This window comes from Cnephaeus nilssonii, assembly GCF_951640355.1.
Source record: "Cnephaeus nilssonii genome assembly, chromosome: 19".
NCBI lineage: Eukaryota > Metazoa > Chordata > Mammalia > Chiroptera > Vespertilionidae > Cnephaeus > Cnephaeus nilssonii.
In genome coordinates this window covers 18,870,542-18,886,197 of record NC_137090.1, presented here as the reverse complement: position 1 = coordinate 18,886,197, position 15,656 = coordinate 18,870,542, and the positions used below count along the sequence as shown (strand labels likewise).

The following is a 15,656-nucleotide window of genomic DNA, read 5'->3' as shown; positions in this document are numbered from 1 at the left end:
GGACCCCTCAGAGTTGCCCTACTGAGGCCAGGAGGCTGGGGAGCTTACCATCAACTCCTGTCCCTTAATGCTTCAGGGTTGCTCCTGGGATAACCTCAGGCTGCCTCCCTGGGGCCAGAAAATGCCCCAGGCGGAGACGGTAGATGAGTGCAGAGACCAACTGCAGGAGGCCCTGGGGGAGGCTGGGAGGTGTGGTCAGGCACCGACAGCAACTCTGTAGTTGCTTCTCTCTCTTCCTGCCTCCCTCCCTGTCTCTGTATCTTTTCTGTCTCTCTTTTCCCTCCCTCTCTTCCTCCCTCCTCACCTCCCTCTCTCTGAGCGCGCGCGCGCACGCACAGATATGTACCTGTGATCTTAAAAATAGAAATAAGATCTTACTATGCTTATTGATTGTTTTCTCAACTCTTTTGGACATCATTCCACATCAATACAGGGTGTCCCCCAAAAATGTATACACACTTTGAATAGTTAATTCCAATGGGTTAAATCTGAAAAGAACGAACCATTGGGATTAATAACTATTCAAAGTGTGTACACACTTCTTTGGGACACCCCATGGATACATTCTATACCAAGCATGTCAAACTCAAAGGCTAACACAGGCCAAATAAACAAGGTTTAAGTTTATGTGGGCCACAAAAAAACAAAAGCTTCAATTTTCATAGAAACGTGGGTTATTTCAATAGAGACATGCTGAATACAAAGGGCTGAAATAAATGAGTAATCATTAACATAAAATAACAGAACATTTTAATAAAAATTAATATTTTTTCTTGAACATTAACTTATCAGACACTGAATAACTGCACAAATTAATAAGCGTAATGCAAATAAACCTATTTTTTCTTGTTCTCTGAAAGCGAAATATTTCCTGTTGCGCACACCAAACAAGTCAGTACAAGACTAATGACGTGGCCATCGGCTGCTAAAATATTCGCTGCCAGTATTAGTGGAGAGAAATGGTGCGCCTGCGTGTAAGGTGGGTAAGGGAAATGAATGCAACACGATCATAGTCATCAGTCATTAATGAACGTTGTAGTTTGTTAATAATTATGTATAACAGGATATTGTAAAAATTAAGTTACGGAACTTTTATTTAAGCGTTTCTTACATAATGTTATATTGGCTGGGCCACAAAAATGTTCGTTGTGGGCCGCATGCAGCCCGCGAGTTGGACATGCTTGTTCTATACCAACATTGCCACTGACCGAGCTGTATCCCATTGGGAAGATACCCCATCAGACATTTGTTCTCTCTAATCCTGGTTGACATAAGCAAAGATGCGAGGAACCAGATGAATCTTCCTAAAACCTGGCTGTGTGCACGTCGCCCCCTTATTTCTCTCGTGCTCACATCCCACCTACAGCTCTCCATTACCCACACGGTGAATCCTAAACTCCATAACCAGGCCTTGGAGCCTGACCTGTCTCTGCCTGGGCTGCTGGGACCTCCCGCTGCCCAGCTCCTCCAGCTCAGCCAGTTTGGCTCACTGGGTCATCACAGGCCCTGCCCACCCCTGCACCTGCACCTTTGCTCAGGCCGTGTCCCCAGCCTGGGTGCCCTCTCCACCCACACTACTTGGCCCCATCCCAGGGGCCTCCCCCTCCCTCAGAACTCATCCCTCAGGGATGAGTCCTCCCTCTTCAGGATCCACGGGTGACCACAGGGCCCCATGTCTGTTTCTTGATGGCCGTTGAAGCCATTAGACCCAAAGGGCAGCGAATGTGTTGTCCACAGACAACCCCTCCCCGCCTCCCCTGGAGACAGGGACTGAAGCTCATAGGAGGAGGTGGAACCGGTCTTTCTGTTTTTAGACGCCAGGGCCAGGACTGCCGGGAAGGGCTGCTGAACAGACGTGGGGGGTGGGGGCAGGACGATCCACGGGGTGCTAATCCCAGCTTCCTGTCCTGATTTTCCTTGACTGCTGCTCAGGGCCTATCTTACGAAGCTCACAGCTACCGAAATAGATCTCTCCTCTCACCTGTTCTTGAGCAAAGAAGACCTTGGTCACTTCCTGTCAAAGAATGCATGCTTTGGGAACTTTTCCAAGATGAGGGACAATAACGGGCCCTGCTGATGAACTCCCAGCTTCTCCGCCTTGGCCAAGGAGCAGGGAGCAGACAGCTACGAAGGGGAAGGGGGTGGGGGTGGGGGTGGGTCAGGGGCCAGCTTTTTCCGTGAACTTGGTTGGTGCTTCCTTCCGTGGTCTGCTCCAGAAACCACCCTTGGCCCAAGGATGCCCCTCTGACTCAGAGTGACAGACAGCAGAGCCTCTGCCCACCTCACTCCCCCTCCCCTCGTCCCTGGCTGATCCTACGGAACTCTCTATTCCCGCTTAACTCATCATCTTGGTCAATGGGACCGGAAAACAAAGTGTCTGGAGTCAGGGCCGGCCTCTCCAGCCGCTCATTCACTCACCAAACACAAGCCCAGGTCAGGGGCTGGGGGTGCGTAAGGGTCTGGAGTTACAGGGAGGAATAAGACGTGAGACCCAGCCCCGCCCGGAGCAGGGGGCTTGGAGGTGGACATCCGGGCCTCTTGTGGGGGAGGGTCCTGGGGACCCCACGTCCTTGGAGGTGGAGAAAGGAGAGCTGAAGGCAGCGACTTAGGCAAACGCCCCAGGCATCCGGAGCGGGTGGGGCGGGACCTGCTCTGGCCGGGGAGACTTTGCGTCGCGTCGCCAAGGTAACCCTGACCGAAGGCAGCCGGCCATGGCCTCTGGGACTGGAGGGCGCTGGGGTGATCCCCCGCCGCCAAGTGCAGCCCCCGTGGTGAGGCTGAGCCGGGGAGCAGAGCCTGCCTTGGCCGGGAGGCCTGGGGGCGATGGCAGAGCTGGGGAGCGGTCACGGGGTGGGCGGGCGGGGGAGGGGTAAGAACCGTGGAGGGGGTGGTGGGGGATGAGGTGAGGAGAGCGACCCCAGCTGGAGAGGAAGAGACTTGGCAGGGAGCGGGGAGGCCAAGGGGGCGCTGCGGGGAGTTAGAGGCCCCTGCGGGGTTAGGGAGGCAACTGGGGGAGTGGGGGGGTTGGACCCCTAATCCCCTCTCCGCTTAGCCTGGCTGAGTCACCCCTTTCCCCAGCCCTGGGTGACGGTCCTGCAGCCCCTCCCGTGGGCCGTCCCACCGCCACCCCCGCAGCCTGGACGTGTGAAGGAAGGTGAGACTCCTGGCTCTCTCCTGCCCCTTGTACCTCCCTCTACCCCGCACCTGCCTGGGCATTGAGGCTGCATCACCACCCCCTTCTGCGCCCCAGAGCTGGGTGTCGGGGAGAAGGCCCTGGGGTGGGGGCAGAGAGCTGGGGGCCGAGCCCGCTGAACCTCCGTCCCCTAGACCTGATGGAGCTGCTGCTGCTGCAGAACGCGCAGATGCACCAGCTGGTCCTGGGTCGCCTGGTGGCTGCAGCGCTCAACCCCTGGCCCGCCTTCTCTGGCCCACAGGTGCGAGGCTGGGGGTGGGGGGTGGGGATTCTCCCCCCACCTGCAGGTCCGGGGGTGGGGATCCATCTGGGGGATCCCCTGAGAGAGAGGACCAGGTGAAAGGAGCAGGAAGTCAGCCCACACCTATCTGGCTGGGTCTCTTTGGCACGATTATGTGCCAGGCCTTGTGCCAGTCTCCGTGGGTTGGGGGTGGGGGTCCCTGATCCAGACCGCACAGGCCTTGTTTTCAAGTAGGCGTCCCTGCCGTGTGTCCCTCCCTGGACTGCAGGCGCCTGGCACTCAGGGGCTGATGTTCGCTGAGAAGCCAATGAATAGATGAGTGACTGCGAACACCAGGCAGTGGCGGTGCCGGCACAGGAGGGGTGCCCTGCCTGCGTGCCCACCTGGCTGGGGCCTGCGGAAAGGCTCCGTGGAGGGCAGGTGGCCTTAGAACCAGCCCTTGGAGCCACAGGGGATTTTGATGGTTGGAGGGGAGGGTGTGTCCACCACCCCGGCTGGCAGAGCCCTCCAGCGGCCCAGGGAGGAGTGGCTCCAGGGCCTGGGGCGGGCCAGGGGCAGCTTCCTGCCCCCCCCCCCCCCCCCCGCTCTGGAGTCAAACCTGGACTCTTCCCGTCCCTGCTCGCCTCTCCTTAGCTGGGTGACCTTAGCCCAGCGGCTCAAGCTCTTCAAGCCTGAGGTTTCCCACCTGCAAACTGTCTCCAAAGTGCCTGCTTGCAGGTAGCAAACATCAACAACCATTTGATGATGCATAGCTGGAAAAATAATTTAGAGACACGGAGGAGTGGGGGTGGGGAGAGCCTGCTCCTGTGTCACCAGCTCCCTGCCCCTCTCGCACAACCCCCAGGTCCACGTGGAGGGTCCGAAGGAGGAGCGTGAGGAGGAGGAGGAGCTGGCGGCCCAGGAGGAAGGGCCGCTGGTGTTCCACCACCACTACCTGCCCTGCCCGCCGCCCGCTCTGGGCCTCCTGCCGCCCTGGCCAGCGCCGTTCCTGCCCCCTCCCCCACCCCAGCCCCCCCTGCAGGATGCACCCAGGATCCCGCAGCGCCCTCCTGCCAGGAAAAGGGGGGTGTAAGTGAGGCGGAGGTCTGGGCACTGCCAGGCCCTGCTCTGGCTGGGCTGGAAGAACTGTCTTGGGGTTGGGGCTGGGGGGGGGGGGGGGGTGGAGATCGTTGTGGGTCAAACCGCAGAGGACACTTCTGATGGGGGCATTTCTTTTCTCACCCCCATCTCAGGAGAGCCGTGCCCCCACCTCCACCCCCCAGTGCCACAGGGACTGTGGGTGCGGATGTACCCCCGGCTTCAGGTAGGGGCAGGGTGTGTGGGCAGCAGGGTCCAGGCCTAGGGATGGGTCAGGAGGCTAGGAGGGTTGTGTTCCCCTGAGGGCGGGGGTACTGTCACTGCTGCAGGCATCTGGCCTGTCCCCTTCCCTCTCCCTCCTTGGGGTCCACTGAGGCAGGAGGGAGTCAAGATGAGGGTGCTCTCCCCCGCACCCAGATTACTACGATGCTGAGAGCTTACTATGAAGACAGACGCTGGCCCAGGGACCCCCACCAGCTGCACTGCGAGGCTGGATACAGCCCCCCGAGGGCCCCTCTGGTGCTCAAAGCCACACCTGACAGCCCTTCTCTGCCTCAACCCCAACCAGGCCCTCCCCTCCAGGGTGAATCAGTCTCCTCTCCTTCCCATTAAGACCTTGAACCAGCCGATCTCTTATCTGGAGTAAGCTCATTAGGTTATTCACTGTTCAAGGCCCGGGACCCACATGAACACCCAACTCTGCCCCCCTGTTTGCTTCCCGGACAAGGGGGAGGCTGGGAACCAGAGCCCCGCCCCCAGACCTCAGTCCCTCACCCCTCTCTCTGGGAAGGCCAGGGCTGCGGAGTCTCAGCTTGGCCTAATAATGGAGCAGGAGGCGAGAGAAGACTGACTTGGTTGTCCACAGCTCTGTAAAGGCCAAGATGCGGAAGAGTCCTGCTTGGGAGGGTCCTGGAGCTGAGCCAGATCCCTTGGGGTCCCCACCCTCCGCCTCACCCCAGGAAGCTGGCTCTGTTGGCCATGTCCTGCTCCGACAGGGAGTGGCCCGCGTTCCCGAGGGCCATGTGGGAACAGAGTGTCTCTGCCCTACCAGGCCAGGGCACACTTGTCACTCGGCCCGATGAGGGTGGGTGCCTGGTGCCTAGGCTGGTCAGCATGGGGGCGCCCCCGGGCTGGGCTGGCCCGAGGCCGCTGTGAAGCAGAGGGTGGAGGGACACAGAGGAGGCATCTAGGGAGGGAAGTGTAGGCCCGATGAGTCACCTTCCAGGCCGTTGAGTACTCTCCCAGGAGGAGACCCGAGGCACAGGGTTAAGTCCAGGTGTTTGTATTCAGACTCGAAAAGGAAATGTCCCCAAAGTCCTCGGCTGCTTGTCACTGTCCTTCTTCCATGGCCGGGCCACGGGCCACATCCCTGAGAGCCGCACTGAGTTCCAGTGGCTGCCGTGGCAGTGGCCACGCCCCCCCTGCAGGCTATGCCCGGTAGGAGCGTCTCAGTCTCCGCCAAGCTGCTTGTACCCCATAGTTGCCTCTCCGCCTCTGGTGCCACTGCTGGCCGAAGACAAAGCACAGCAGGACGGACGCCACAAACAAGAGCAGCAGCACCGACACGACTGCGATGATGATGACCATCTGGTTGTCCGGCATCGGCTCTAGGGGAAGGGGAGAGGGGGCGGTGGTCTGAGAAGGCCTCCGGGCCTTGTATGCACATATGCATAACCCATGGCCGCAGAGGGGGCTGAAGAGGGTCGATGGGGGAAAAGGAGACACAGGTAATGCTTTTCAACAATAAAGATTAAAAAAAAAAAAAGAAGTGTCTGGTCCTAGGTGCCAGGGCCCAAGGGGGAGTGAGATCCACCCCATCCATCCTGCAGCCACCCCGTGTCACAGGGATGAGTGACAAATGGTGTACTAACTAGGGGAAAGGTAAGTGGGGTCCCGGCTACCAGCCAGGCCTCGGTGAGACTGTAAGGACAGCATGTGGCCTCTGGACACCATGGTCTGGACCAGGGGTCCTCAAACTTTTTAAACAAGGGGCCAGTTCACTGTCCCTCAGATCGTTGGAGGGCCGGACTATAGTTTAAAAAAAAACTATGAACAAATTCCTATGCACACTGCACATATCTTATTTTGAAGTAAAAAAACAAAATGGCAAAAACACCCGCATGTAACCTGTGGGCCGTAGTTTGAGGACGCTTGGTCTGGACAGTGCACGCCAACCCCTCCCTGGACAGAGCTGAGTGAGTTTCCACCAAACTCTCTGAAAACAGGGAACACCTGCCATCAAGAGTCACAGAACCGCCCTGGCTGGTGTAGATGAGCATGGAAGGGTTGTGGGTTTGATTCCCAGTTGGGTCGGGGTGGGGGTGGGGGTGTGTGTGAGGGAGGCAACCAATAAATGTGTCTCTCTCACATCAATGTTTCTCTCTCTCTCTCCCCTTCCCCCTCTCTCTTCCGCTCTTTCTAAAATCATTGGAAAATATCCTCAGGCGAGGACTAACAGTAACAAAAAGAATCAAAGAACAGTGGTGTTCTAGAAGACCTGAGGGGTCAGTTAGGTCAAACTTTTCGTTGTAGAGAGGAGCCAGAGAGAGGCGGTTGACTTGGTCAAGGTCACACAGCTCACTAATCTGGTCCAGGGCCACGCTGGGGGCTTGGAGAGAGCTTCAGGGAGGAGGGAGCATAAGAGGAACCCCTCAGGACCAGGTGTGGGGCCCCTGGTGCCTACCCCTGGGGCTGGCAGAGAGTGGGCTAAGGTTCTGACTTCCCTAAGGAATGTGAACGCGCTGCCCTTCCCCTGCCCCCTCTCCGGGGCAGGCGGGGGGCCTCCTCCTCACCATGGATCTCAAGCACCTGGGGCTCCGAGGTTCTTCGGATGAGGACCCCACCACGAGGCCGCAGGTCCAGCTCAGCCCGGCAGGAGAAGTTGTGGCGACCGTCTTCCTTGTGGGCCGTGCTGTTGTGTGTGATCCTGGCTGCTTGTGGGGCAGCTGTTGCCCCCACAAAGGTGTGCATGTGCAGGGGCTCCTGGCCACGGAGCAGGGTGAGGGTGAGGTTCTCAAGGGGTGCCACGGCAGGCACGCTGCACTCAATGGTGAAGGCATTGCCCACGGTCACCCAAGTGGGCTGCAGCTTCAGCAGCACTTGCTCTGGGGGGTCTGCAGGGGGGAAAGTGGGGAGGTTGGGGGCACAGTCCCAGCAGGCCCACCCAGCCAAGAGCACCCCCTATCAGCACTATGTACTCAAGGCCCCTGGCTGGACTTGTGGTCCAGCGTGTAAGAGAGGAAGAAGGAAGCAGCTCAGGGTGAAGGGGGTGCTGGGTGGTAGTGTTAGGAACGTGATGGTTTCTGCAGTGGACAAGAATGGAGGTGGTTAGCTGTCTCCAAAGAGAGGATCAGAAACTGTGCAGCCAACGAGAAAGATATAAATGTTTGCATCTGTCTCCTTCCTCTCCAGAATTTAAAAAATTAAACAGTTGGGTAATTATGTTCAGAGAGACTTAGAAGGGAGTGCTCACTGGGACTGGGCATGAACTGTGGGTTCTCACTTAAGAGGTGGGGCCAACGTCAGACCTGCCTTAGTTCTCTAGGGTCAGATTCACAGCCTCCTCAATCCCCTATCACACGGAGCCCTCGGTGTGGCCTGCATTTCCCTCTGAGCCAGACACCTCGCCTCAGTCACACCGGGATAGTGTGTTGGACCTAGGGCATCCTTTATTTGATCCATGGGGAGGATCCAAGCAAGAGCCTTAGTGCCGAGATGTTGGGAGAATCCCGGCCTACCCTGGCCTCCCTGGCTGTGGGCAGGTGTGTGTGTGAGGGTCCCACATTTGCTGAGGGAAGAGAAAAACACGTGGGGACTCCTCAACCTCCCCTGGAGAGCGTGCCGCCCTCCTGCTGGTGCCCCCACCACTTGTCATGGGGTCTGGGGTGTTCCACGGGCGGGGCTACTGATGAGCTGGGAGGAGGCTGTGAGCAGTGTGATCGCCCTCTTCTGAGCAAGCCTCAGAGGCGGGGTTGCCAGCAGGCCCAAGGAGGCCAGAAGGGTGGGAACAGACTCTGTGCCCACAGCCTCGGCCTCAGCACTGCTCCTTGTCAGCCCAGGAGCCCAGGGCGGGGCGGGCAGAGCACTCAGGAGCAGGCTCTGCGCCGGGGAGGAGGGCCCTGCGAGAGGCACTCACGGAACACAGTGACGCTGACGTTCCTAAGCATCTGCTTCCCAGAGCAGGTGAAGTGGCAATAGACGACCGTGTTGTTGGAGACGTTGGAGACCCTGTATCGCTCCCACTGAGGCTGCTTGTCCAGCAGAGTCTTGCTCAGGGTGGTCTCCAAACCACTGATAGTCGGCTGCAGACAGCTGGTACTACAGTTGATCTCAGAGGACGCTCCGTGCTTCACCACCAGCTGCTCTGGCGACGCGAATACCTCGAACGCCGCCTCACCAGACCCTGGAAGACCGGAAACTCTGGGCAGCAGGTGTCCCCGCTGTCCTGCCCAGTGAGCTGCCCGCTCTGATGGAGGGGGCGGGGCCAAAGAAGGAAGGCCAGGGATGGTCCCTCTGCTCCTAGACCCTTGACCCTTGGTCAGGCCTCTGTGGGCTGTCTCCCTGCCTCTGGGTGCCCCTCCTCCAGCCTGTCACCGCCAGACAGATACGTCTTCCTCATGCCCTTCTCTCTCCATGGAGGGGGAACCCAGTCAACCTTCAAGGCCCAGCCCTCATGTGCCCTCCCTCCTCCACGAAGGCCTCTCTGAGATGGAGGTGGACTGCGGCCCAGGGTTCAACCCCTCCCTCCTCCTTTCCTTTCGCCCTCAAATACTTTTTGAACACCCGCTATGGGCCAAGTACTGTTCCAGGCTCTGCAGGAGTGAACAGAGCAGACCAAACCCTGCCTTTACAGAGCTCCGTTCTAGTGAAGAAAACAGATAACAATAAACAAACATCCAGCCCATTGGATGGTGGTAAGTGCCTGGGAAAGGAAATGGGGGGGGGGGGGTGTATGTATACTTGGGGGGGAGGGCACTTTAGCACAGGCCTCACTGAAATAACCACATTTGAGCAAAGGCATGAGGGAGATGGGGGTGAGCCCTGCAGATATCTGGGGGAGTATTCCAAGGAGACGCCCTGGGCCGGGAGTGGGTGTGCTGTGTCTGTGGAACAGCGGGGTGTCAGGATGCTCTAGCTCAGCGAGGAAGAATGCAGGGGAAGCGGAGGTCAGAAAGGAAATGGGGCCACCTCGCCGATGGCCCGGGACTGTCCCAGTGACTCACAGTCGTACGGACTCTCTCTTCGCCATGTCGGAGCGTCTAGAAGGCAGGGCCCTGTTCCCCACTGTGTCCTGTGTGTGACAGACTCAGGAAGTATTTGATGCATGGAGACTGAGCCCTCAGCACTCACCTCTCCCTCAGCAATGACCAGGAAGGTCCTCGATCCCAACCGGCTGGGCCCGGCCTGGGTCCGGTGCTAGCGCCATGCCCCCACGCAGCCCCCCAGATGGTAGACTATAATGAAGTGGCAAGAGACGGGCTTTGCAGGTACATAGAGCTGGATTTGAATCCTGCGTTCACCGTGTGCCAGCTGTGTGACCTTAGGCAAGGTGCTTGCTCTCTCTGAGCCTCATTTCTTCATCTGTGAAATGGGCTAGTCATTCCTTTCCCAAAGTTGTTGTGATGGTTCAATGAGATAGCGCTTTCAAAGCACCTGGCAGGTTGTCCAAAGCAGGGTGCGTGGCCCCTGGTGGTATTTCCCCTCACAGTCCCCTTGACCCACTGGGAGGGGGTTCCACTTTCGCTCTGAGGATAGCCAGAAGGTGAGGCCCTCTGTTACCCTCTTCTGTCCCCGAGGCCGCATCTGAAGCCCAGCGAGGGCACGCCTTCACCTTCTCTTGAACCCCAGCATCCTTCACCTCCTGAGGCCCCCACTCAGCCCGCCATTTAGTCTCCATGACCTGCCACATGCACACGCCGTGAAGCTGTGGGGCTAGTCAACCTGGTGTCCAAAGGGCCAGGAGCCGCGCCTGCTGCGCAGGGCCACAGGGAAGCTAGGTCTCCATGGCATCCTGTGCCCACGGCGGGGGCCACCATGCCAAAGCCTCGGAGACTTCAGGGCTAGCACCCCGCCCCTAAAGCCTCGGGGAGCAGGCAGCCCGCCCTCTGGGCTGGCCCAGGCCAAGTCAGGAACCCCAGGCCCTGGCTCACCTGGGCAGAAGAGCAGAGCCAGAAGAGCTGCGGGCAGGCCCCAGCGACAGAAAGGGGACATCTCAAATGGCATCCACGGGCCGGCCGCCGAGGGGGCCTGCAGAGATAGAGCGTGGGATCAGGGAGGGGTGGCCCGGAGTCCAGCGGAGCCGCCAGCCTTTTGTAAGCGGGTGACTGCATTTCCTCTCATTATCTGAGCAGTTCTTGGGAAGCCACGTGGAAGGCGGCTTCCTCCGCCTGGGCTGCAAGAGTCCGGCCGAGGGAGGCGGGAGCTGCTGCCAAGCGGGGCCACGACTTGACCCTTGGGCATGCTCCGTTTAGAGGTGATGAGTGCCCACACGTGGGCCAGCAGGTACACGTGTGTGAGTGATGTGCGTGCACACAGGATTCTGGTGCGCTGTGTGGGCACAGAAGACAGTGATGACTACAAGCCCCAGATCTGGGGACCCCCAAATCTCACAGGACACACTGCTGGGGTCCCCTCTGGGAAGAAAATATCCTAAGTCAGGACCTGTCCAGAACAGGGTCACCCTAGCAACGCAGATAAAGAGCTGGGCTTGTCTAGGGAAACGTGGGTGGGACTTGGAGGCACTCCAGCTAACGGCCCAGCACAGATCTACTTAGACCTTCATACCCGCATGGCTTTCAGCCCTGACCTGTCCCTGCTCAGCCGATACAGGGACGGTCTGAGGCCAGAGCCTCGGGAAATTTCCCAGCCCCGGCAGCCCAGGCACAGACAGAGGTTATGGGATCGGTCTGACTGCAGCCCAAATCCTCAGCCTCCATTTCCAGACCTGGCTTGCGGGGTCTCGCCTCCCTGTCCAGGTGGGGAGCGGAGGTCTGGGGTCAGGGTCTGACAAGCTGCAGTGTGTTTCCTGGAGGCTTTGTCAGCTGTTGCGGGATCCTCGGACGCAGTGAGCAGGTGAGGGGGGTCTTGCCAGGAGCCTTTTGGTCCTGACACATCCAGCCTTCTATTGCTCCAGCTGTGGCCAGGAGGCCCGGGGGCCAGCTGGCCTGGGAGAGACAGGAGAGCAGCAGGCTTCCTTGCTTTCTCAGCCGCCCCCCACCCCCACCCCCCCCACCCCCACCCCACCCACCCCCACCCCACCCCCCCCCACCCCCGCAGATGGGGCCTTGCCAAAGGGATGGCCCAGCATTTTCCGGGCTCAGGCCAAACCTCGCTCCTGGGTTGGGAGGGCAGGGAGAGGCCATGCCCTTCTCTTTGGCTGCTGCTACTATAGTATGTGGCTGTCGAGGGCAGCCCTTGTCAGCAGGGACCCAGGGAAACCCGCGACAGCCGCTCGCTGGGCCTCGGAATGATACAGAGAAGATGGAGAAGAGAGTGGGACTGAACTCCAGCCCACGGTGCGGCTGCAGGAAACACTCCTCCAATCCAAGCTAGAGGCTGAGGGGGCACCCCGGGGGATCAGACAATGGGCCCTGCTCTGGTGGGGGCTCTGTGGTCTCCACTGGGTCCGAATAATAATAATAACAGTAACTACAAAAACAATCACAACAGTAATACAATAACGTGAACATTGACTGACTGCCGGTCACAAGCACTCTACAAATATTAACTAATTAATCCCCCATCTCTACGAGGTAGGTACTGTTACTGTCCCCATCTTAAAGATGGGGAAACTGAGTCACAGTTGGGGCAAACCAGGCCTGTGCGCATGGCTTTGTTAGACATGTGTACTGCATCCTGAGAGCTTACATGTCAGTCTCCCCTCCCTCCCCACTGGCCTTTCCATCTATGAAGGCAGAAGCTATAGCCACCAGGAAGTGACACTGCCTGGCACACAGGAGGTCTTAATAACTGTTCAGTCCGTAGATGCATGGATGGGTGGATTAGCAAATGAATGAAAGACAGTCTTAATAAACAACCCAAACAACCTTTCTTGTGGGCCCACTTAGCATATCTTTCTCCTCTGCTGCCCCCCAGACTACAGCTGGGCTATAAACTGAGACAACCAGGGTCCCATGATCTTTACAAACCCTCAGATTTTTAATGTGATTCAGGCTGGTTCCCTTAGAAACTACAATTTTTCGATGTGACTAGCCAATGGGTGTGACCCGGATCTTGACACAGGAGTATGGAATGGTTGAAAGTCAAAGGATGGAAAAAGACAGCCCAAGCAACCAGTAACCAGGAAAAAGCCAGGAAAGCTCCACTGATATCAGACATAGCGGACTTTGACGATAAAAATACTTACTAGGAACAGGTTAAGTGCCTAAATGAAAAGGTCAGTTCACCAGGAAGTTATGATAGTTCTAACCCTGTAAGCATCCAGCTTCAAAGAACTACAAAGAGATAAAACCACCATCAAAGCAAGAGATTTTAATACACTTCTTTCAACTATGAATAATGAAGCAGACAAAAAAAAAAATCAGTAAATGAACAGAAGAGCTGAAACACAATTTAAAAGCTTGATAGGTACCTATAAATCAGAGAATACAAATTTTTTAAAAGGTTAGTTTTAAAATTCCATATATTTGGTAATGTAAAAACATGCCCTAAATAACCCATGGGTCAAAGGGGAAAAAAAAGGGTAATAACACATTTTAAAAGATTTAGAATTGAATAGTAATGAAGACACATATATAAAAATTTATGGGATGCATCAAACATGGTTCTTAGAGGGAAATTTATACCTCCAATGCTTGTACTAGAAAATAGTCTGAAATAAGCATCCAATTTAAGTAAGTAGTCAAGAAGTTAGAACAAGAAAAAAAACAAAGTAAACCCAAAAGTAAACTCAAAGAGAATAATGAGCAGAAATCAATAAACTAGAAAACAAAGTAGACAGGATGGATAATGCCAAAAATCAGTTCTTGAGAAAACGAATACAATGGGCATATCTATTTATAAACAAAAGAAGGCACAAGTAAACATTATTAGGAATGAAAACAGGAACATTACAAGATTAAAAAGAAGACGTTTCAGCCCAGCAGCGTGGCTCAGGGGTTGAGCGTCAACCTATAAATCAGGAGCTCATGGTTCAATTCCTGGTCAGGGCACATGCCCGGGTTGGGGGCTCGCTCCCCAGTGTGGGATGTGCAAAAGGCAGCCAATCGATGTTCCTCTCTCATCATTGATGTTTCTATCTTTCTCTCCCTCTTCCTTCCTCTCTCAAATCAATAAAAATATATTTTTTAAAAAGAAGACGTTACAAATTCACAGAAAAAGAAAGTAGAATGGTGGTTGCCAGGGACTGGTGAGTTGTTTGATGGGTAGAGTTTCCGTTTTGTATGAGAAAACTCGAGATTAGTTGCAAAAAAACATGCATGTACTTACCACAACCAACTATTGCTATCAGACAAAGAGGACTTTTAGGATAAAGATATTGATTAGAGATAAAATGACTGCCTAAATTAAAGGATCAATTCACCAGAAAGTTTTAATAGTTCTAAATGTATAAGCATCTATCTTGAAAAAACTACAAAGAGATCAAAACACCAGCATAGCAAGGTATTTTACTACACATGTCTCAACTATGGATAAACAAGCACACCAAAAAATGGTTAAGATGGTACATTTTGTGTTATGTGAATTTTACCACAATTAAAAATGACTATAAATAATTTATGCCAAGACGTATGAAACGAAACAAAATAGAATAGGCATGCATATGTGATAAAGCTCTAAGAAAATCGGGAAGGTGGCTACATCTGGGTGGGAGGTGAGGAACGCACAGGTAGATGCAAGATTGAGGAACATTTCATCCCTGTGTTGAGTGTTGGGTTCAGGCCTGTCCATACTACCCTGCTGTATATAATGTACATGCTTGCTACATATGCTACGTTATATGCCACACATTACATGTTAGAAAAGGATGCCAGGAGAAAAGACACATTCCCACATGTCTAGACAGAAGAGGAGGCTCTATGGGAATGGGAGGGAAGTCCCCTCTCACGGCGGAGGGAGGATTTCACTGGGATTCATCCTAAACCCCAGATGCAGGCCCCAGAGGTTGGGGACTGTCCCTTCCCAAGCTCCAGCCCGGCTCAGATGGCCCAGGGCATACCCACGTGGGCCCCTGGACCAGAAGGCAGCCCCGAAACTCTAAATCTGTCACCCGGACAGAGCAGGAGAGGAAGCAAGAGGACAAAAACAGGAAACAACCACAAAGCACGGCTCATGAACTCAGAGAGCAGACAGGAGCTCCGTGGAGCTGGGGATCTCCGGGATCTCCAGCCTCCTCCCCAAACCCCACGCTTGTGTGTGTGTGTGGGGGGTGTGGGGAGGGGGCACGAAGGTCCAGGGAGGGGGAGGGATTGAAACTCAGGCTTTGATGCTCCATCCCAAATCCCTTCCACTCTGCCAAGGGAGGTGAGAAGCGTGGCCTTACCTGTCATCTGCTGGATGGAGTGAGTGATGGGGAAGGAGGGGTGGCCAGGGGTCCAGTGCACCCCGAGAGGTGGAAGCCGCATGAGATGCTGCCGCTGGGTGCCCTGGTGTCTTGGGTTCTGACTTGTTAATTCAGGTTTCTCCCTTCCTTCCACCCAGAAGTCACGTGCTTCCTGTGCCTGGTTTTCATCTCTTTCCGTCCGCTCCCCCCTTAAAAATAATGGTGATTAAAATATACACAGCCAACAATGTCACCACGGTAACCTTTTTTGGTGTCCAGTTCTGCGGCATTCAGTACTGTCACACTGCTGTGCAACGACCACCACCATCCATCTCCGAACTTTTCCATCCTCCCAGACGGAAACTCTTCCCCAGCCACCCCTCCTCCCAGTCCCTGGCAACCACTGTTTTACTTTGTTTCTATGAATTGGACGACTCTAGGGACCTCATATAAGTGGGATCTCTGTCCTTTTCTGACTGTTTGTTGCACTGAGCACAATGTCCTCGAGGTTCATCCATCCTGTAGCACATGTCAGAATTACCTTCCTCTTTTTAAATTAAAATAAAAAACTTTTGATTAGAGAGAGAAACATCGATCTGTTGCTCCACTCATCCACCCATTCATGTATGTGCCCTGACTGGGGA

The 15,656-nt window shown here is 55.5% G+C and overlaps 2 protein-coding genes across 5 annotated transcripts; one reads left to right on the top strand and one right to left on the bottom strand.

Moving 5' to 3' along the window:
• Positions 1-801: 801 nt before the first annotated feature.
• On the top strand, positions 802-5,208 carry PRR29 (proline rich 29). Of its 3 annotated transcripts, XM_079796968.1 has the most exons (6): positions 802-2,771; positions 3,079-3,154; positions 3,328-3,434; positions 4,279-4,502; positions 4,667-4,737; positions 4,929-5,208. In XM_079796968.1, the coding sequence occupies exons 1-6, from the start codon at positions 2,712-2,714 to the stop codon at positions 4,955-4,957; spliced, it is 567 nt and encodes a 188-aa protein (XP_079653094.1). In that variant the 5' UTR covers positions 802-2,711; the 3' UTR covers positions 4,958-5,208. The 3 variants fall into 3 exon arrangements, with proteins under 3 accessions (XP_079653094.1, XP_079653095.1, XP_079653093.1); XM_079796969.1 differs by having other exon boundaries at positions 802-2,685; positions 4,667-5,208; XM_079796967.1 differs by having other exon boundaries at positions 4,667-5,208.
• A 569-nt stretch (positions 5,209-5,777) lies between these two features.
• Positions 5,778-15,127, bottom strand: ICAM2 (intercellular adhesion molecule 2). 2 transcript variants are annotated; one of them, XM_079796966.1, is made up of 5 exons: positions 15,013-15,127; positions 10,661-10,757; positions 8,647-8,913; positions 7,304-7,624; positions 5,778-6,118 (listed from the first exon to the last, which is right to left on the bottom strand). In XM_079796966.1, the coding sequence occupies exons 2-5, from the start codon at positions 10,731-10,733 to the stop codon at positions 5,940-5,942; spliced, it is 840 nt and encodes a 279-aa protein (XP_079653092.1). In that variant the 5' UTR covers positions 10,734-10,757; positions 15,013-15,127; the 3' UTR covers positions 5,778-5,939. The 2 variants fall into 2 exon arrangements, with proteins under 2 accessions (XP_079653092.1, XP_079653091.1); XM_079796965.1 differs by lacking the exons at positions 10,661-10,757; positions 15,013-15,127 and adding an exon at positions 9,734-10,634.
• Between the last annotated feature and the right edge of the window lie 529 nt (positions 15,128-15,656).